The following is a 23,233-nucleotide window of genomic DNA, read 5'->3' as shown; positions in this document are numbered from 1 at the left end:
CTTCCTTGGTTTGTCACACATGGATAGGTCAGTGACTAATGTTCTGTCAGGTTCTCTCATTTTTGCTAATGATGAGCATCAAAGAACATTTCTAGGGAAGAGAGATATCCTCTAACATTTGATGCTATCCCACATAAAAGCAATTGCATCAAAGGGTCCATTGTTGGTGGTTAGCTCTCCTTCCCTAGCTTCCCAACTTTACTTGTGAGTTTTGTCTTGTTCACTACAAGGCAGGCTCTTGACTCCTTGTCATCAGCAGAGATATGGGTTGCTCGCTAGGGGCGTCTTTTTTCATCTTGGCTCACTCGTTTTGCCTTATACCAATGTCATCCTATTTGCAGAATAAAGCTGTACACATTAGTCCCATCCTATAGCCTCACCTTTCCAACTGAATCTGAAATAGACCTTGAGGAAAAGACAGCATTTCATTTGCTTATTTGTGGTTTTTCCACAGCACCATTTCCAGACAGGCTTTGTCTTTTTAGTCACATTTCCCCTTAAACTGTGCACTCTTGACTTCTGAGTGTGGCTTCAAAAGTGATGATTTGGGGAGGTTGTTACTGGAATTTTCTGGCCCTAAAGATACTAGAGTTAAGGCTGTTTGTACACAGCTCAATCTAATTAGTAAAACCTCACATGGTAAGTAAGCTGCAAAGGACGTTATATGAGATTTTGTTTTCTGTCGCCCTAGATTCAGTGCCAAGACCCATGGCTTGCAGTAAGGAGCACTGTGCATTCCACATGTTAATGAGAAGCACTAACAATTGAGAAGAATATGTTTCTCAGAGTTCATGGGTCCCGTGCAGATCCACCCCAGCAAAGTCAATCACATCCCTCCCTCCCCACTGCCTAACGCCTTTCTCTGACCTCTACAAGCAGGCAAGAAGGAAACAGAGAGAAACAGAGCATGAACGCAAGTGTTGGATTTGGGTGGAGAGCAGTATTCTTAGAGCAAAACAGATTTCTCCCATCTCTCATGTGTTGTGTTTCCCTTGCTCCAGCTGGGTCAGGGGAAGACCCACATTCTATGTGCCAGTTGCTAATTTAGATGGACAAAGCCTTGATTTGACTCTGTGACCAGAAATACAGCCAGTGTCTTGGTTTAGATTTGGACAGAAGTCTAGCCCAGGAAGAGCATTTGAATGTAAGAGGTAGCTGATCTGGGAGGTGATCCAAGCAGCTATGGGTGGGAGCGGAAGGAAGCAAGACAGGGATGGGAAGGGTTGCCAAGGACAACACAAGTGGTAGTCGGTGTTTAATTCCACTGTGGAGCACTGGGGGCCGGTGTCAGCTCAATCCACATGCCTTAAGTATCCCAACTGGAGGGTGGGGGAAATCTCAGGTCTTTAGAAAAAGCTCCTGATGCCAAGCACTGTTGTGGGTTGCTGCGGTGGTTAATTCTGTTGCTGGCACATCCTCTGCACTTGGGCGGAGTGGTCTTTGGGCAACCAGCAAAGAGACGCTGGCATGAGAACTCTGGATAGGAGGAAAAGTTGCAGAGAGGGAGGTGACTAAATGGAACAGGTTAGGGCTGGGGCTACGGTTCCGCAGTGCGGGAGATGCCATGCCGTGCATGAGGCCCTGGTTCCAATCCCCAGCACTACAAAAGCAAAGATGTGGGACTTGACGAGGGAGGAGAGACGTGGAAAACAGCTGCGTCCCAGGGATGCTCTAGCCGCTAAGCAAGAAAACCACAGTGGCCTAAAATTATCGCTGAAGTGGAAGGTGAGAAAAGACTGGGAGGTTCTCCAGAGAGCTCACCACGGGGCCAGCCTTTGACATCATGCAAGCCCAGAGAGAAGCGCTGATATTTTTCCTTATTTCCTCTCACTTTTTCTATTTCAATATTCCCTGTCTCTTGTGGCTCCGAGTTTAAAGAACTGAAGATGAGATTTATCTGGCAAAAGCAGCCATCATACCAACAGTATATTTCTTTTCAGGAATTTTGCAAAGTGCTTCCTTTGACATTCTCCCAAAATGTAGGAGAAATAATGTTTTAGCTGCTTTTCCTATTGCTGTGATAAGACCTTCTGAGAAAATCAAATTGTGGGGGGAAAGTTTGATTCTGGCTCACAGCTCAAGGGTACAGGCCATTAAGATGGGGCGGGTTACAGAAGCAGGAACATGGGGTGGCTGTCCCATTGCATTTGCAGTCAGGAAGCAGGGAGCTAAGAGTGTTGGTGTGACTATTTTTATCCTCATGCTCGATCTAGGTTCCAAGCCTGGGTGGGGAATGGTGCTTCTCATTTTTCCGTAGGTCTTCCCATGTCAGCTAACCTGATCAAGATAATCTTTCACAGGTTTCTTACTTTTCTATTGCAGTGATAAAACACCATGCCCAAGACAACTTATTAAAGAAAGTGTTTAATTTGGTTTAGAGTTTCAGAGGATAGAGTCTGTGATAGTAGAGCTGAGAGCTCACATCTTATTTCACAACCACAAGGCAGAGGGAGAGAAAATCCCAACAGTCTGCTCCCTGTGACACACCTCCTCCAACAAGACCACACCCCCTAATCCATCCCAGACAATTCCACCAACTGGGATCAAGTATTCAAATATATGAGCCTGTGGGGGGTCATTCTCATTCAGCCACACAGCAGGCATGGCCAGAAGCTTGTCTGCTATGTGATTCTAGAGCCTATTAAGTTGACAATCATTATCAATCATCACAAATAATACAGGGAAACTAAGGAAACACAAATCCAGGGCCTTTAGTCCATAGCTCTTTCATGGCACTCATCAGCTGATGTTACATCTCTCCAGGACCTAGAAACAGCACTCATTACAGTCTCAGGATCCTTGCACAGTGACATGTGTGGTTAATGTCAGCACAGTAATGGGTAGTCTGGTGCGTCTCTGATTTCTCTTCTGCTGCAGATCTAGAATGGTGCAGCTGGGATTCTCAGGGGTGCTCCTCTTTTTAAATAGTCAGTGAGTTGGAATAAACCCACCCTCCTGTGGGGGCAAGAGGAAGCACTGAGTATAATGTCACACAGGTATGCATCCATATAGCTTTAAAATCTGCTTAGGGAATCACATCTCAGCTCCTGTAAAGTTAGGAGGTTGTGTGGTGAGTTCAGAGGGAATCTACATGCTTTAAGCTCTGAAGCACGTGTGCCCTCTATGTCCCCACCAATATCACCTGTAGCCTCCTCTAGAGCCTTCATCAGTATAGGCTCTTGGAGCAATTTTTTTTTTCTTTCCATGACTGGGCAATGCCAAGTCCTTCTTGTCTCTGATGGAAATGGGCAATTATTTGGCAGAGGATCACACTTCTCCAGAATCTCCAGAGCTACTTTGTCAGCCTCCACAAGCATGCTTAGTTCTTAATAAAATGTTGGTTCTATTGTAAATGACACTTGTCAGGCCTGTTCTAGCAACATAGGAGAATTAAATCAAATAAGTGCTAAGTGATGGTTAATTACCTCTAAATAATTAACCTGTGTGAAGTCATGAAATCCCTAGAAGAACAAACTTCAGTTAGGTTATATTACTGTTATCATTCCCAAAGCACAAGGGACACAATGGAGTGGGTAAGACTGAGGTCATACTGTGGATAAGTGGGTGAACTGGAATTCAGGTCCAGGTAGTCTGCATGCAAAGGTACCTCTATTATCTACATTGTATTGTCAGAAGGTCTAGTGCATGCAAGATGTACTCAAGTGAGCTTGATGGTGATGTTGGTTGAAAAGCCTTTCTGGAGAGGACAGCTGGGAGAGGAGCCTGGGTAGACAGATGACAGAGGCATTATAGAGCAGACACACAGCCAAGACCAGTGAGCATTTGAAGGCTACCATTTTAAATGATGCTGTTGGTGGTGCCTGATAATCCCTGTTGGTCCCCATTGTCTTCACTGGTTCTGCCCCCTTTCAGTCCAGAGACTTGCTTTTCCTGAGTATTTCCATGTGCTGTAGCTGGATCAGCTCCCAGCTCCCATGTCAATCACTGTAAAGGCCATGACCTGTGGACAATGTGGGAATATATCAAGTAGCAAAATATCTTTCCAAGTCTCCCTTATTAGTCTAGATTTTTGAATTCTTAGATTTAACTAATCCAAGATCAGCACTGTCATATTCCTTATTGAGATAAAAATGTGACTCAAGCAAAAAAGTCAACATTTTTAGTCTTAGACACCTTAAGTGCGACTGTCAATCATGCAGCTCAAGGTTAAATTTATGGATTTAATTGGTCTTTCAACTAAGTTTCATTTATCCTAATTTGAGATCTTCAAAGTTGATCCCACCCCTACCCACCCACACACATACACAAAAATATTTTCAAGTATTTATGTATTGAACTAGGCTTGTTTATAAATCTAATTCATTTAAAAAAAATGTGTGTGCATGTTGGTAAGTGTGTATGCTGTTGTGTATGTGTGTGAGTGCATGTGGACATGCCTGTGTCCAGGCATGAGCTACAGTGTGCGTGTAGAGGTCAGAAAACAACTTTCAGATATCTGTCTTTACCATCTACTTTGCTTGAGATGGGCTTCATCTCCATCCAGATCAGGAGAGTGTCATGTCTCTGCCTCCTGTCTCAGCATTGGTATTCCAGGCACATGAGCTGCTGAGTGGTGTGGGTTCTGGAGATCTGGACTCATTCTCTGATTTATACCTACTAAACTTTCTTCCTGAGTCTCTAAAGTGTTTCGTGAAGAGCACTCATTGTTCTAAAGGTATGCACACAGTAAACTGTACAGGCCATTTAATCCCCTAGAGACAATACTATACCCAAAATAATTTAAGAGTCCATACCATTGAACGATGACATGTAAATATCACAATAGTCCCTGATTGACAATTTAAATGCAGACCTCATTTGAGTAGAACCAGAAATATTTGAGGCTTCAGAATCTACTTTTGATTTTGGAATATTTGCATATATATATATATATATATATATATATATATATATATATATATATATAATGTAATATCTTGGAGATAGGACTTAAGTGTAAGCATGAAACTTCTCTACATTTCATGGACACATAGCCTGAAGGACATTTTATAGAATAGTGTTAATGATTTTTCTTGTGGACAGAAGTTTCATTGCTGGAATTTTCCACTCATGACGTCAGCTTGGTGCTAAAACATCCCTCTTTTGCAGCATTTGGATATCAGATTCTTGGATTAAGGATCCTGCATTTGTAATGCATCATCTAATCCATGAATAAAACTCAACTGTAAATCATTTGGGGTTTAATTTCTGCTTTTTAAAGATATAAACAGAGTACTTTGCCCCATGTTTAATTAATGTGATTATTTGTACAAGCAAGTATAAAGAAAACACAACAAACTTCCAAATATCATTTACTTGGAATGCTAATAAATGTCACAAATTAAATGTGTTTTCAAAAATAAATTTACGTAACTATAACAAATAAAATACATCATAAGTTCATGAACTTAAAAGTCTCCCTTCAATCCTCACCCCTTTGAGTTTTCCATTTCTTTGTAGATTTGACTTAAAATCTCTCTGGCTTTCCGAAGTGTTGCAGACTAGTGTTGTTGAAGACTGCATATTATCAATAGAACAATTGGCTTTCCTGCATTTTTCACACATTCTAAACACCTGCTGATGTTTTCCTTCCTGGTTATTAAAATACCACATAAAATGCATCATTTCTTTCCTAATGACTTTGGATCATAAATAAGTTTTTATACTTTCTCAGAAATATTCTTACACTTGAATTTTCTTAACTTCCACACCATCATGCCCTGTGTCTGATGTTCATTTGGAAGGAGAGTTGACCTGATAAATTTCTCTATCATTTTCTCTACTGGAAACATCTAAACATACCATTAAGTTATTTCTTCTTCTGGTGGGCTTTTAGTGCATGTCAATCAACAGCACCTCTCACTGAGAATCGCCACCACTCTCCTCCCCTCCTGACCACCCATGAAGGTTGCCTTTCTCTGGCTTTATCAGTCTCTTGAAGGTTAACATGGCTCCTTTGGGTTTTCCTCCTAGCAACTTGAACTAAGGCACAAGGAGCCCAGAGAGAATACATTTTGGTTTTGTTTTGTTTGTTTTAGCAGTAATTAGGGAATATAGAGTCAGTACACAGGAAACAGGAATCCCACCAATGCAAGGAAAGTGAGTAAGTTTGTGCAGGGCAGACTAGACAGCATGCTCTGTTGCCCAGAAACAGAAAATGGGGGAAGACTGAAGGGAGGAGCCACCTCTATTCCTAGAGATCTCCTGTTTCTTTTTCCAGTTTTTTCTGGGGTTCAGCTTTTCTCCCTGACCTTGGATTGGGAAAGTTACTCCTGTGTGCAAGTTCCGAGTAAACCTCCCACTTCGTTTAGGCCAGCTAAGTAGATATCCAGTCCTTATGGGCTACCAAGTGCGATTAAGGCATCTTTTCAAATGTTCTAAATCTTAAAAGTGAGCATGATCATAATGTATTATATACACGTATGAAACTGTCAAGAAGTAAATGTAATAATAATAAAAAATTGCTAAAATTTGACTTTAAAAATCAGGTGGCACAGTTTGTTATTTTCTAATAAACTGTAACCTAAGAAGATTTTTAAAATGAAAAAAAAACCTTTAGTTCAGTGATAACCATGAATTTTTAATTAACTTGTACTGTCGAACTCCCTAATAAAAATAATATAGACATTAGTAGTTTCAGATGAAGCAAGGAACTACAATTGCCATAGTTTTTTATTCATATCCTTTTTTATATTTGTGTGAGTTCATTGATACTTACTCGTGATATATAAGAAAATACTTCCTAATTTTTACATTTGAAGTTGGATACTGAATATTTTCCCATACAAGAAGGTCTTCTCCTAATTAGCATGCTTCAAGTATATGTTATCATGTAGACATAACCATGACTGAACTTTTTGAAGGTACCTTTTGTGTATCTGTGTTACCAGGGATGGAACCCAGGACCTGACACACACTAGACACACTAGTGCTGTAGCACTGAGGTGCACCCCTAGCCCCAAACTGAATTATTAAATCTATTCATAGTCACTTGTTACTATGACATTTTATAATTAAAATACTTATGCAAACATTTTTTTCTCAACATCTCTCACTATTTCTTTATCCCGATTCCCTTCCATCTGAAATAGGATCTTTTTATTACTAGATTTATCTGTTTTTTTGCCCAATCATATTAGCTGGTATTCCCACTCTTCAATAACGGGGACTTTTTGTCTCATTCTTGAGTTTAGTGAGGGTGCTTTAAGCATTATTTTGGCCATTAGTTTTATGGTAATTCCTATTTGTCATATTAAGTAAACATTTTTCTATTCTTTAATTCACTTGCAAAATTACAAGTGCATGGCCACTTGCTGAGGATATTTGTAGCACTTGAGATTGTTTTTGTCCTTTGATTTTTCTATGTGAATCACGTGAATGAATGATTCATATTTGATTTTGAGCACTAAATGATATTTTGCAATATTGTATAGACATTTAATATATCAATTACTATTATTTTTATTATAGTGTGTGTGTGTGTGTGTGTGTGTGTTCACCATGGTGCATGTGTGGATATCAGAGGACAACTTGTAGGAGGAGTAGGTTCTCTCCTTCCACCATGTGGTTCCCGGTGGGACTGAATTCAGGTTTGGCAGCAAGCGTCTTTACTCACTGAGCCATCTTGCCAGGTGAATTGTGGTTGTTTTATGAAGTTTTTCACATTAACAATGGAGTTTATTTTGATCTTTATCTGAAGGTAAATTAGCAGTGTGCTTGCTTGTGATAGGTTAACAGTGTGCTTGCTTGTGATAGGTTAACCGTATGCTTGCCTGTGATAGGAGAGCAGTGTGCTTGTCCATGATAGATTAGCAGTGTGCTTGTCTGTGATAGGTTAGCAGTGTGCTTGTCTGTGACAGGTTAGCAGTGTGCTTGTCTGTGACAGGTTAGCAGTGTGCTTGTCTGTGATAGGTTAATAGTGTGCTTGTCTGTGATAGGTTAGCAGTGTGCTTGCCTGTGATAGGTTAGCAGTGTGCTTGCCTGTGATAGGTTAGCAGTGTGCTTGCCTGTGATAGGTTAATAGTGTGCTTGTCTGTGACATAGTTAGCAGTGTGCTTGCCTGTGACAGGGCGTTTGGTATTCTGATGGCTCTACTTTTACTATTCAGATTTTCTGGAGCTCTGGGTGAAATGAATGGATATTGGAGATTGGCATGAGTAGGAAACTGTTTGGTCCTTGTGAATCTGTTCTGTTGTTTTATAGTCTGGATTAGGTCTGCTACTCATCAACTCCTGTGTACACTATTTTCTAATTTGATGCACTGTCCCCATGGGTCCTTTTCAAACTGATATGTGTCCTTGTTTAATAACTAAGGCATGTACGTGGGTGGATGAACTCTGGACCCATAAATCTGAGATTAAGTTCTCCTCTGACCCTCTGGTTCCTCTGTGATTTGGCTAGACTGTCACAAATAGCCTAAAGACTCCCTGAGCCAACATTTTTTCCCATTCTAGAATTTCAGTCTATAATGGTTGAGTAAGTACTTATAATAAATGAGACATACTAAATATGATTGATTTGAAATCACAGGATTAATGGGAAAGCTTCGTTACTGCAAAATACTCCACTTAGGCTTCTGACATTTTTATCCAATTTGGTTTGTTCTTTTCTCTCACCAAATAGCAAGCACAGTTAGGAAACACTCAACACAGTGCCTGGTATGCTATAGAGACGCACAATGAATGTGTTGAAAAGAGCCTGAAGATGATATTGGAAAGTTTTCAGTTCAGGAGAGCACAACAAGATTCACTCTTTGGTCTTGAGTTTACTATTTTATCCTGCATGTTGGACATATAGAGAGAAAACACTATACCATGTATCTATCTGTTCATTTGTAGGCCTCACATTAGTCTGAAGACAGGGTTTCACGTAGCTCACACTGGTTTTGAACTCCTGATCCTTCTGCCTCCACTCTAGATTACAGGAATGTGTCACCATGCCTGGCTCCTAGTCAACAGCAGAGTAAAAATGTAAAATTAATTTGTCACATTTAAGTCTACTTTGGGACACAGCCAGACCTATAAGCATCAATCTCAATTTGATGGACTTAGAATGATGAAAGATGAACAGGTTCACCAAGATGGGTTTATTTTATGGCAGAATAATTAGAAGTTTCTACAGGACAAACTTTGAATCTAAACTGAGATAGACTATTAAAAAAGGATGGGAGGCATTGTTGGAAAAATGAAAAAGAGTTATGGGGAACTTTCAGGCACTAAAACAATAAGAGAGTATTTTCCATTCGGAAAGCCCCAACTGGGCCACCATAGCTGAACCAGTGAGGAGGTGGCATGGTGGACTCAAGAAGAGGCAAGCATGTGAGAAGGGAAGTAGCTAGAAGGATTGTTAAGCCTGGATAGTAGAAGAGCCTGGGAAAGAGTTCGAGTTTCATTTTACAGACAGATTGACAATATTGAAAGTTAGAAACATGATTGCATTGGATTTCAGAAAAAAAATAACCTTAATGGCAGGTCAGAAAATGGACTTGCAAGAAGAACCCCCTCCTCTAGAGATGCTTAAATGGCCACCTGGAGCAAGGCTGAGGCATTGAGACTAAGAGGTAGGCAGGTAACATGGGTGAAATGCATTGGATTAGGTAGCTACTAACAGTGATAGACCAGAACAAAGGTACCATGGGTCACTCCAGGCTTTTAGTTTGGAAGATTGGGGATATCGGACCATATATGAGATATTGAAGACAGAATTATTTGTGCATGAATTGGATATACTGTGTTTGGAAGACCTTGTAGTACATTCAGACAGAGATGCCCACTAGGGGAATCTTGGAGCTTCATTTGGGTGAATCTTGGAGTTTAATTTGATGTAGGCTTAGGAGCTGTTGACTTCTGGGGAAAGCACAGAGGAGAGGAAAAAGAGAAAATATGAAAATGATGCAACTCTACATGGTAGAAGTAAACAAATCCCCTAAATACAGTTAGGAGATAGTCAGATATTTTGATGTGTGTGTTGTCAACCATACCCAAACATACATTTACACACATATATTTACACAAATACAGTATGTTCACACTTCAGTGCTCATTCATGGTATTTCCTCATATTTATTTAACTGGTATTTTGTTGTTGGAATTTAATAGTTTCTGATCTTTTTATTATTTCAAATTACTCTAAGATGCAAAGCCTTTTGATTACTTGTATATGTATGCATGGCTATTTCCTCATGATATCCAATAACTATAGAATTTAAGAGCAAATTTTGTGACAAATGTAAGACTTTGATCACTTTCTCAAGTGACATTCCAAATGTTAAGGGTTCTGGTGTCTTTCCCAGCAATCTCTGCTTCTCCACATGTTTAATAATTTAAAAATATTTAAATAACCATGACCATGTGAGAAGTCAAAAATAATGTTTTTATTATTATTTAACTTAATATATTTTGGCATTAATAAAACTAAATATTTTTATACATTCTACCAATAGCCTACTTGCCCTCCATCCATCTATCTATCCATCCATCCATCCATCCATCTATCCATCTATCCATCTATCCATCCATCCACCCATCCATCCATCCCTTCCTTTTCTTTTTGCTTTCTTTCATTGCCTTTGTTTGGTTTGATCAAAATACACACCTAGTTTCCTGTTATTTTTCTCTTTTTAGTTAGATATCTGTAAATTTTCTTTATCTTTTAAGGACACTAAAACATCTTTGATAAGCATGATGTGTATATTGTACAATTTGTTCCTTGTTTTCTAATAGAGAGAGAGAAGAGATCAGAGCAGGAACAAAACCAAGTAGCACTTTCTAATGATAGATCTTAGAATCTTTGTTAGACTTTTCAAAAGAATCTTAAGTAATGGTGAAGAAAAATTAAATCACTGATGTATTCCTTATCTACTTGAGATCTGCTGAGTTTCTACAGTTTCTACTTTTGCCTCAAGATAAATAATTTAGGGCTGGTGAGATGGCCCAATGAGTGAAGGTTTCTGCCACCATGCCTGATGACCTGAGTTCAGTCTCATGTCTCACGTGGTAGAAGAGAACCAACCCTTGGAAGTCCTCCAACCTCCACATATGTACATGGCATGTCCATGCCCCACAATCAATAAACAAGCATCATTAACAATTAAGACTATATCGTTTATTGTATGGATTATAAAATTTTATTCATAATGTTGTATGCATTGAAAAAGCAGAAAATTTCATTATTTCTAGATCCTCAAGTTGATTTTGCATTTCTCTCATTTACAGAATATCAGGAACTTGCTCTAGCTTTTCTGTGCTTGTTTGTGAAAACACAGCTCTCTTTGTCTGTACTGGCCAATCCTGTAGCCTCTAGCCATGTTTGTCTACTTAAATATAAATTAATTAAAATTAAGGACAATTATCAATTTGGTTCCCAACTACAATAGACCCAAGTGCTCAACAGTCACATGTGAATGTCACCATGGTGACACACAGATAACCTGCTCTGCTGCTGAGTTTTTGTTAACTTGACACAAGCCAGGGTCACTTGAGAAGAGGGAATCTCAACTGAGAAAATAACTCCATCAGACTGGCCTGTAGGCAAGTATTTGAGACATTTCTTTGATTTATTGGTTGGTGTGGGAGCACCCTGTCCACTGCTGATGGTACTACCCCTGGGTAGGTGGTCCTGGGTGTTGTAATAAAGCAGGCTGAGCAGGCCATGGGAGCAAGCCAGTGTTCCTTCATGGCTTCTGCTTCAGTTTTTGCTCCCGGGTTCCTGCTTGAGTTTCTGCCCTGACTTCCCCTCACAGTAGAATATAAACTGTAAGCTGAGATAAGCCTTCCCTCCCAAAGTTGCTTTTGGTCATGGTGTCTTATCACAGCAATAAGAAAGCTAACTATCACAACTGCCAATCAGAACAGAAAGTTCTCCTGGGCAGTGTTGACCTAACTCATCTGCTTTCAAGCAAACATAGAAGGTAGCTCATTCATAACCCTCACCACTGGTCACTTCTGTCGGTTATCAGCTTATTTTAATAATAATGATAATGGTCATAATGGCAATAATAATAGATTGGAATATTGATAGCTAAGGACTCCAAGCACCTACTTCTCCAAGATGTTTATTGTTTGTGGAAATGGTTTACCTAGACATATGCCTTTGTTCATGGATAAGCAAAACAAGAGTGACAAGCCCTCAGATCTCTCTGGTTTCTTTGATTATTCTCTGATAGATATTATACAGGTTTGTTGTATACCTTTAAATAAATAAAAAACAGATTCAGAAAGGCAAAAAATGGACAGACAATAGACTGAAATTAAGACAAAACTGTAAGGAATAAAGAGAGAACCGAGTAAGGTAAAGAAATATTGTAGCTAGAAAGATAAAGTACAGTTCTAATCTCAATTTTTTATTATTTTAAAAATTGATGCTTTGAGAATTTCACACATATATATTTCATATATATGTATATATACATACACACACACACACACACACATATATATATATATATATATATATATATATATGAGGTAGAAGGGATTAAATATTCCCACTATACAAACAAACAAGCAAAACAAAACTGATATTCAAGAAAAGGCTTGAGATGCCCCCACTGGATCCAGATGGCATTAGGATATCAAAATTGAAGAAAACAAAAAAAGAGAAAAAAAAAGCTGGAGTGGATGACATCCAGGAGATGGTGAACCAACAGAGAAACGTCTTCTCCTGTGAACTCCAGAATATACATAAAGAAAACATTCCCAAAGAATATCAGACAGCATAAAATGGAATAACAGCTGGAACTGGAGGAGCATTGGAGTACGGAGTTTGTGCTTAATGTTTCCCAGCAAAGAAAAGCACCGGGTGCAAGTCAAGTGGAAACTCTGACTTGCTTTACTAACTTTCTGCTCCATGGCAAAGAGGTCCTCAGACACAGTCACAGGGTGGATTTGTCCACTGTATGAAGTCATTAAAGGGCGAATAATGGCTTTCTCTAGCTGGCATCCCCAGGACAGGCTGGCTGTAAGGGGTCGAAGTGGCTCATGTTGTATTCTGTCGTTTAAGGATCAGGATTCAAGAGAAAGTGCTGTCTCTTTCTGCTTCGACTGTCGTCTCCAACTGTTTCCAAAGCATTTTTGCAACAGCTCTTTGGAGGGGAAAAAAAATGCTTTGGGTAGGGGTGCAAGTGGGGGGTGCCGTCTTGTGTAAGGATGATGGATCTCCCTGTTAGACCTGAATTGCACAATCCTGCATTTTTATCATTCTGATGACTATTGCTGGACTCGGAAGCCTCTTTTTCTTGCCAGCTGTTTATACAAGCAAATCAGAGGCCTGATACAATGCAGATGGCGATAACCTTTTGTCATACAGAATCCACGTCCAGTTTTGATTTGGCAGAATCCTTTGTCTCATTCAGTATTCTGAACACCCCCCCCCCCGAAAAAAATATGTAGCAGATGATGCAAACTCTTTCAGAAACACAAAAGAAAAATGCCAAACTTCTACCACATTCCACATCCATTACCACAGACCCATTTGGCTCTGAAGTCCTGGTATGAAAAAATGCTTTATTGAATTATGTTTTAATTCAGGAATAATGAGCCAGATAGATGGGGAGAGCTGTAAGTCATTTTCAGTAATACATCCTCCCTTGTCCATCTCTAATGCACATTCCAAACCCAGATCTTGTGTAACTCTTTGCCTGGACCACTAGTCCTGCCATTATTCTTGTTATCTTCAGCTTCATGTATTGACCTGCCAACAGAGCTGATGGCTCCTGGAAATGCTGATCAGCGTCCCTGCAGAGAGAAAATAGCAGAATCACAGCTTAAGGTTTTGTCTGTTCTTATTTTTTTAGATTTTTTTTTTCTCTGTGTATGAAGTGTTTGAGCTGCATGTGTTCCTGGTGCCTGTGGATGTCAGAAGAGGACATCAGATTCCCTGGAACTGGAGTTATAGAGGGTTTTGAGCCACCATGTGGGTGCTTAGAACTAAGCCTGGGTCCCCTGCAATAGCAACCAATGCTCCCACCCACCGAGCCTTCACTTTGCCTCCCACCCAGCTTAGAGTCTGTGTGTCTGATGGGCAGTGACTGTGGGAAGGATGTGCTGAAGTCCATGCAGACATGGAGGAAAGGCCTGGAGTCAACAGAGGCTGACATTCCAGGAAAGGATGTGTTTATAATGGAAGGCACAAAAAGAAAATTAAATGTTATATCATTTTAAATATTTTTTATTCATTGAACTATTCATATATTTATACAATGTTTATTGACCATATCCACCATCTATTACCTCTGTCCGACTCCACCTAGAATATTTTCTGTATAAATAGTACACGTTTACACACTCACATTCCTGCTACTTACTCCAGACCAACTCATTCCAGTATCCTAGAGTTTCCCCACTTGCTTCATTGAACAAACATTTATGAGCACATACTTAACACATACACTGCTCATGATAGCATGATTGAAAGTATCACAATGAAAAAAGAAATCTGGTTTTCTCTTTCCCCTTTCATCATTGCTCTCAGGTTTTCAGTGTCTTGCTTACAGTTAGCTGTCATGACCTCGTCAACCGGTCACTCAAAATGACCATGAGCATTGTGGAGTGTTTCTGTGGAGATGTGATTGCGACTTCTGAACGGAACTAGAGTCTATGTCTATCTCCATCTTTGCTCTTCACTAGGTTGCAGACACAACCCCCGCCTCCCGGAGGGCTGGAACAAAGCCTTTCCCTCCGAACACAGAAAAATAGAAGTTTACAAACAAATTGCCTCATGTCATTCTAAACAGATAATTGAGCTTTTCCCCAGGAACAGTATTGAGCAATACATGTGTTCATATGGGTGTTTCAGCCCATTCCAATTATTGTGTTTGTTTGTAGAACTTTAATGTATATATACCACTAATGTAAACACACCCCCATATGTATACATTAAACTTGAGAAACTTAAGTGCATTCAATTTCTCATCTTCATCCATACCCAAGCTGCCCCTCATTGGCCTGCAGAAGGAGTTTCGCAGCTGTCCCTGGTTTCTTTGATTTGTCTTTGCTAGTTTCAGGCCTCTCTGTTTTCTGTATGAGAAGCCTCAACCTGTGTTGTACATTTCCTGCCCTTGGACAGAAATCAGACACTTTCTTCACAAGTTTCTGGCACCTTCTAATGGGTAATGGTGTTTAGAGACCGCATCCAGCTCATTTCTACCAGGTTAGTCTTCGATTGATTGTGTGTGTGTGTGTGTGTGTGTGTGTGTGTGTGTGTGTGTGTGTGTGTGTGTGTGTTTAGGATCGATTCCTAGAAGTGAAATTACTGGGTCAAACAGAATTTAGAGAAAAATTTCATGAGCTGATTCTCAAGCTCAGCTGGCAAAGGAAACATTTAAGTCTAACCACAAATACTTTAAAAAAGAAAAAAGATGGTTAAAACTTCCTTTCAAAGTATAAAAAGAATGTAAAGCAATAGCACCCCAAGCTATGTGGTTATTAACCAAGAACAGAAAGACAGAGAATAAAACAGAAAGGAGAGGATCCATCAGTGAATGAGTGGGGGAAATAATTCTCTACTTGAACAAAAATGAAGGTAGTCTCTACTGTTCACTAAAGTAAAACAAAACTTAAAGATTTTTAAAATAACAATTTTAGTGAGACACATAGGTTTAGGGTGGGGAGGAGGCAGAAATCTCTGAGGCTTTCTCCTGAGCACAGGAAGAGCTGTTCTTTATCGGCCAATGTAGCCTAAGCGTGTTCTCTAGACTCAGATACCACGGAATTTAAATAGCCTGCCCACAGTGGATCTCACGGGAGAAGACCACACTTGCAATTGAAACGCCCTTACCCTCGAAATGCCCACCTGCCACTCCGAACACCCTCGAGCTGTGCAGCACAGTCACCTTCTCCTGTCATCCCTGCACCTCATCTCTCGCCCTGTAAATGTGTGGAGGGGCCGAGGTCCAAATGAGATTCCCTACTCACCTCCCAAGGTGCCAGGGAGTCCCTCTGGGATGAGAAACTGTGTGTTGAGACAAAACATTTTCTTACTGCCTGGTGATGGCTTTTAAAACTCTATCTTACTAATGCTGAACGGAATGTATATTCGTGGATATTTCTTCACATTGTTTTGGGGGTGGAGCCCAGGTGTGGGTCATAGTAGCCATGCGCTCTACCCCTAGCCCAGAACTTTTTCTTTGTTATACCTTTCCGTTTGATGAGGAAACAAGGCTGGCCATCTAGAGGCATCCAAGAAAACTCAAAACTAGAAGTTTCCAGTACTTCCCCGTTGACAACTGAATTATGTTTAGAATTCCTCCCCTTTCCTCCTTTTGCAAAGCTGCCTGAGGAATGTTCACCTCTCAGGTCTCTGAGCTTCTATTTTCTGAGTTGTACAATGGCCTCATTCAGGTCATGCCCCCACCCTGAATATCCAAATGGAAGAGGATCTGTGACTCTCGGGGCCTCAAGAGATGTCTGTCTGTCATCTCCTCTGGGACTGGATTGGGTGTGGAGACAGATTGGTACAGACTTCAGGGTCTCACACAAGAGCATAACGTCTCCTTTCTCCAGTCTTTTTCCCTCCCCGTCTCCCCAGAGGCTCTTGTCTGGGGATTAGAAAAGTCCCACACTTGTCGTTCAGTCATCCCAGACCACTTGTCCTTCATCAAGTGGACAGCTTTTTAAACTGTAAGATCCAAGCCCGTGAAGGCTGCTGATTGAGGCCCTCGTGTGTAGCTGAGGAACGTCTGTTAGCATTGTGTGTTCTGTTCTGTCACACACACACAGCCTTCTGTGCCTGACTTTCTAGGCTCCCATCTGATCTGGCTCGCAGTACGGGGCTTGATTCTCGGGGCCTGTGGTGACGTACTTAAACACCTCTTCTCAAACTGCCGGCCCTCTAGGTGGTTTCTGGGGTCATTTTCAGATTGACTTTCTGTACATTCGGGTTTGGCTGCTTTATTGCAGCTCACAGGAGCTAAGTTTAGGTAAGAACAATTCAATTATAAGCAGCATCCACTGAGTATCTAGCGATAGACTTGATACAGATATTGGTCTTAACATCTGAAAACAATCTAGACCAGCTCGTGAATCTACTCCCTAAAGTAAATGGAATCGAATTTATCCTTCTGACTGTACCTTATTTTAATTTTGACAAAGGTAGGGTATAATTGTTGCTGTTCTGGCCCACTTTCTAGAAAATGGGCAGTGGCTCTCCCCTTATTGCCTAATAAACCAGGCTGCCTTCTAAGTAAGATCTTGCTAGAAAATGTATCCTGGCACTTCCAAGCCTTTCCCACAAAATTCTGACGAAAAGCCACAATAGAAATTTGGATGACAATGCTAGATCCACACCTGGAGTTCTTGTGCCTTTGAGGTTTGACATTGTAAAGCATCTCTGGCAATGGAGTGTTAAAAGCTTCATCTGTGCTTCTGTCCAGGGCGAAGGAACTACACACACATCGTAAAACAGAATGACCTGTCCTAAAACAATAAAGCTCAAATGTCAGGGTTAGTGAATCCATGTTTTCTCATGAAGATAGAATGCTGCCAAAACCTGCTGATTTTATGCGAATCTGGGTGGTCCAAAAAGACGAAGTATTGGATCAATTCTACATTTTTGAAGGAGTAGTGGAAAAACAAATATAGGAAGAAGGTCAGCCATCATAAACCCTGGAAAAGGCACTTTCTGATAAATTTTTCTAGTGAGGCTGGGGGTGGTTTCGATAGAGAGAGAGGTGCAATGTAGATAGATGCATAGGACTCAGGGTTGGTTCATGTTTCCGGGACTGGAGAACCGATAGGTTAGCTTCACAGGAAGTGGCGATTATTGAATCAATGTCATTCTGTAAGCCCTTGTTCTTCATTGGCAAGCTCTGTGGCGATGAGGATGATGGTGACGTGGTTATAGCAATGATGATGATGATAACACATTTTACATGGTTTTGAGGCTCATTTCGCGTCTGCGAGGCCGTGGCAGATCCCAGTCTCTGCCTGTTTCTGTTTTTCTCTCGCTGACCGGTGTGAACGGCATCTCTCAGGTGCTGCCTTAGCCAGATAAGCAGAGGGGCTGGCGCCACTTACACTCGGCTCTTCCCTGTGTCCTTACAGCAAATCCTTCGTCACTCGAGAGAAAACTCCACCAAAGTCATATTTCTCATCACCGATGGCTATTCCAACGGCGGAGACCCCAGACCCATCGCAGCGTCGCTGCGGGACTTTGGAGTGGAGATCTTCACGTTCGGGATTTGGCAGGGGAATATCCGGGAACTGAACGACATGGCTTCCACCCCGAAGGAGGAACACTGCTACCTGCTTCACAGTTTTGAAGAATTTGAGGCTTTAGCTCGCAGGGCATTGCATGAAGGTAACGGAAGTTAATAGCATTATGGGTACACCTTGCAATGTTGCTGCTGTTGTTGTCTGGTTTTGGTTGTGGTTTTGTTTCTCTCTCTTGTTGCATGAAGAAGAATGATTTCACACTCTCACCGTGCTCTTGGTGGAGCACGAGGCTTGTGAGCGCTTTGGGTGTCCTAACATACTCTGAACTGCCCAGAGAGGGCATCCCGACCTGGCAGCAACCTTGTTTTACTTTGTTTCTTAACAGCTGTGCTGAATTTTCCCTAAATCGTCCATATGTTCCCACCTAGATCCATGGGATGAATTGAGGTGTGTTTGGAGGCCACACACAGAGTGGGAAGCCTTGACTGAGATCGCATTTACAGCTATCTGGACAGATGAAGTAAACATTCTGAGACATGAGCATTGAACCTCACCAGAATGTTTCCAGAAATACGCGGGGAGATAGGGCACTAAACACTTAACACATACTTCTTGCCCTGACAACTCGGAGATAAATCGCTTTTGTCGTAAGAACGTCAGTCCTAAAAGGGGAGAAAAATTAGCAAACGCGTTCATGGGAGTCCTTGACGAACCGCGTATGAGGATGTTTAGATGCACGGTTCTCAGTTAGATGGACTTGCCTATTGTAATTTGAATCAGGAGCAAAGAATGCAGACTGTGAGGAGTTGACAGGATATTTAGCCATGTGCCAAACTGGGCATGATCCTGGCAGGTACTCAAGTGAGAAATTTGGCCTAAGGTGGGAATCATAGCAATGGATTACAAGCACCTGGTGAGGCTCAAAAAAACAAACAAACAAACCAAAACAACCAGGTTAGCCCTGGTGGAATTCCAGGAGAAGAGCTTCCAGTGGACTCTCAGGCTACTGCTGTGGGTCTAGCAAAAGGATTAGACTCTCTGGGTAGGGTGGGGGTACTAGTTAAGCTTATGGGGGTAAGAATCTTAGAAATGGAGAGGGACTTAGAGCAGGGTTTGGAAGTGGGGAGGGGGTGAGTGTGGGGAGCAAAAGCAGGCTTAGGTTTAAATCCTAGGCCTGTAACTGAAGTTTAATTTTTAAGAGCTAAGTCACAAAAATTCATAACTCTTGGATTTAGATACTTGTTTCATCATCTACTAAGTGAGTGATTTGGGGATGAATTATCTGTCTTTTGACACTTCTCGGGTTTCTGGCCAGTGGAATAGGGAATGAGAGGAGTCTTACTTCACAGGCTTGATACAAGACTCAAGTAGTTAAGGCACAAAAGGCAACTAGAAAATTGTTGATGGGGCATGCAAGATGGATCATTGGGTAAAAGGTGCTCGCCGCTAAGATGGACAACCTGGGTTTGATCCCCGGGACCCACACGGTGAAAAGAGGGAACCAATATATGCCCACATATGCACACTATATAGATGCAATAAGAAGAAAATTACTAATGGCATGTTTAAGGGCTCAATAAACGCTTCTTTTGCTATCAATTACTCATTAAATATAAATGCTAATGGGTCATTTGTTATTAACTGCTTCAGGCAATCAAGTATGGGCTTCTACCTTCTCCTCTTTCAAAACAGGAATTATGTAATAATAGGTACCCCGGTTTTCTCAAAAGGATGAAATCTCTACATTTGACCAAGGCTGCAGTGTCTAGTGCATGGCCAGAAGTAACTGGCACTTCCTTGGTTTCTCCCTTTTTAGAGCAGGTGGCGTGCTAGCTGGGGAAGCAGGGAGGTTATAGTTGGGGACACTAGTGGGTGTTACTAGATGGTATATTATATAGTGGGTGTTACTAGATGGTATATTATATAGTGGGTGTTACTAGATGGTATATTATATAGTGGGTGTTACTAGATGGTATATTATATAGTGCATGTTACTAGATGGTATATTATATAGTGGGTGTTACTAGATGGTATATTATATAGTGGGTGTCACTAGATGGCATATTATATAGTGGGTGTCACTAGATGGTATATTATATAGTGGGTGTTACTAGATGGTATATTATATAGTGGGTGTTACTAGATGGTATATTATATAGTGGGTGTTACTAGATGGTATATTATATAGTGCATGTTACTAGATGGTATATTATATAGTGGGTGTCACTAGATGGCATATTATATAGTGGGTGTTACTAGATGAGAGTGTGAAGTTAGGGATGCTGTGATCTATTGATGTTGTACCAAATGAATCTCTAGTCCAGTTGTTCCTCTCTGTCTTATGGGAGCAGTGACTAAAGTGAGTTAGTGAAGAAATCAGGGCAGACAGGGCTGTCAAGGTAAAGGCTGTTTAACTGTCACACACTGGACTTACAAGTCACCACATGTATTACACTAAACTCACATCTAGAGTGTGTCATACTTTGGCTGACTCTCCAGGGTTGGTAAGAAGAATCTCTGCTTTCACTGAAAAGATATAATGGCCTCAGAGGTGAGTCTGATGTCCTCTCCTCCATATTCTTCAATGTGGATGGATCCGCTTTCAGCCCCCAGACCCTCTCTGTTTCTGAACACTCTTCGTAGCCCCAGATTGCAGCATAGATTTCCACTTACTCCTCTCCTGGGCCCGAATGCTACCATACCAACTTCGATAGCCAGGCTTTCCTTGCTCCCTCAGGTCTTCTGTTGCAAACAAGCCTCTGGTGCAGTTTCTCAGAACGAATTCCCAGGGACCACAGTGCAGACCTTTCACCCACAGCATTGCCGCTGAGCTGGAGTTTTAATGTGGTGCCTCGTTTTTCTGATCTCCTTTCCCGGAGACGGAGCCTTCCCCTAACTTTTGTCCCTAGCTGCTGAACAAACTCAGCGTAAGTTCAGATGTTTCCTATTTGAGTCCATCTCTCATCTCTTTCCCAGATCTTCATCTGCAGACTGTCTGCTTTGCCAACAGTCACCCACTTGCATTCTTACTAGGGGCCCATCCCTGAATCTGGACTTAGCAGCCTGACCCGAGCGCTGGAATTCAGGCTAAGGTCTCTTAACTGCTTCAGCTGAAGATGTAGACTTACCACTTGCTCCATTTGAGGCCATCCATCCTAGCTCAGTAATCTGAATGGCTCTGCTCAGGGATTCCTGGCATGCTTTCTATCAGCTCTTGGCTCAAATACTCAGAACTGTCTCTTTCTGTATAACATGTGTTCCTATACTTAAAACTAAGAAGCAGACTGGATGATGGTTGTGTTATTTAGCTTATGTGGTGATGCTCGTGAATCAGATGACTACAGACACGATGCTATTTATTCTAGAGACAGTAGCCCTCAGTCAGCAGCACCCTTCCACAGTGGTCAGGATTGCGGTTTTATTTCTAACTTGAACAGAATTTGGCAAGTCTGGCTACTGCTGCCTGACCTCATTCAGAGGTCAGGGAATGCTGCTGTTGGAAGCCAGAGGAATGACCTGAAGGACCAAGGGCGTTGATTACCTGCTGCATCTGGAGCATTCATTCTGCGGTGCTCCATTTCTGCATGACCCTGCACGGCCTGGACCACTTAGGATGAAGTCCCAGACTGAAATAACTGAATTGGCCAAAGCTAGCCCCCAGAGTGCATTCCTGCAAACAACACATATCCATGTGTGGGTAGAGGGAGGGAAGAATGGGAAATCAGACGGCTCAGAAGAGCTATTTTTTCTCCATCTTGCTCTTTATCTGTAATGACTAGAGAATGTAACAATCAACTGTTATTTTTTTTAATTGCCTTATATCTTATGTCCCTGGTAGATCTACCTTCTGGGAGTTTTATCCAAGAGGATATGGCCCACTGCTCTTATCTCTGTGAAGCTGGAAAAGACTGCTGTGACCGAATGGCCAGCTGCAAATGTGGGACACACACAGGTCAATTTGAATGCGTCTGTGAGAAAGGCTATTACGGGAAAGGTCTACAGTATGAATGCACAGGTGAGTCTCTGGTTTGGGTCCGACTACATCAGTCATCGGTTGCTGCGTAACAAATGAGCCTGAAACTCTATAGCTTTGAAAGTGTTGATGGTTGCTCACCTGAGTCTACTAGGCAACTCCTTTGGTCCCAGCTATCCTGCCATCAGCTATGAGGTGGTTAGGATCTTAAGTGCATTCTCTGAGACGTTTTAGAGTTGGCTGACTGTGGACTGATCTAAAACTTCTTCTGGGACATGGGAGTCTGTCTTATATAAGGAACTGGTGCTGGGAGCAGACAGACAGGCTGAAGAATGAGAGCTTGCAAGGTCTCAGAACTAGGAGGGAGAGATTTGAGGTCTTCTATCTGTAGTCACTCTGTCTTCTAGGTGCCTGAAGCTAAACTATGCCTCAGTCTATTGGATCAAAGCCAGTGGGATTCTGGTTCCTGGTCTACAGATAGTTGTCAGATTATCACAAAACCAGCAGAATACACCCTACGGCCTTTTAGCTTGTCACAAGACTCCCCAAAAGGAAATGAAAAGGTTCTGAACATGTCGTCACAGAAACATAGAACTCACTCCATTGACATTTGTAATTTTCCTTCTCCACATGTTCTAAAAAGACCTTAACAGTCAATAATGAGATGTTCTCAGGAATCTTGTAGGCTGCATTATATTTTAGATATGATTAATATTTATAAGTAGTCTGCAGTTTTTCTGTATTGGACTGTGTCCTTGCTTATACTGATTTTAACTTAAAACAGTAGCTTCCAGATGTCTATGATGTGTTTGGAAAACTGTAACCCCATGGAACTTGTTTCCCCCCACATCGGAGCAGGGCTCAGCTTTCCTCTGTACTACAAGGTTGCCCCGCTGGTTTTTCTTTTAATTCCTATAACATTATCTTGCTCTGATGTTTGGGTGGGAGGCCTGGGCTGCATCACAGACCCATGGAGCTCCCCTCCGTACCTGCCATTCTTCTTCTGCTCTTTCTTCCTCCCTCCAGTGCCTCTGTGTCGCTGTCTAACTATCCTTTATTCTTGTTCCTCATCTTACTTCCCTTTGTATCTGCTCTCTCCCCTGGCTCTGAT

The 23,233-nt window shown here is 41.5% G+C and overlaps 1 protein-coding gene across 1 annotated transcript in view; it reads left to right on the top strand.

The window, feature by feature from the left end:
* The window catches only part of Svep1 (sushi, von Willebrand factor type A, EGF and pentraxin domain containing 1), a 179,470-nt gene that overhangs the window by 8,913 nt on the left and 147,324 nt on the right, over positions 1-23,233 (top strand). Inside the window, exons 2-3 of the mRNA XM_006985289.4 lie at positions 18,039-18,294; positions 21,988-22,164. Coding sequence (XP_006985351.1) covers positions 18,039-18,294; positions 21,988-22,164 — 433 coding nt within the window. The remainder of the gene's footprint in view (positions 1-18,038; positions 18,295-21,987; positions 22,165-23,233) is intronic.

The sequence above is a fragment of the Peromyscus maniculatus genome, chromosome 2, assembly GCF_049852395.1.
Source record: "Peromyscus maniculatus bairdii isolate BWxNUB_F1_BW_parent chromosome 2, HU_Pman_BW_mat_3.1, whole genome shotgun sequence".
Classification (NCBI taxonomy): Eukaryota; Metazoa; Chordata; class Mammalia; order Rodentia; family Cricetidae; genus Peromyscus; species Peromyscus maniculatus.
The sequence above is the reverse complement of the archived record's forward strand: the minus strand, read 5'-3'. Positions and strand labels throughout refer to the sequence as shown.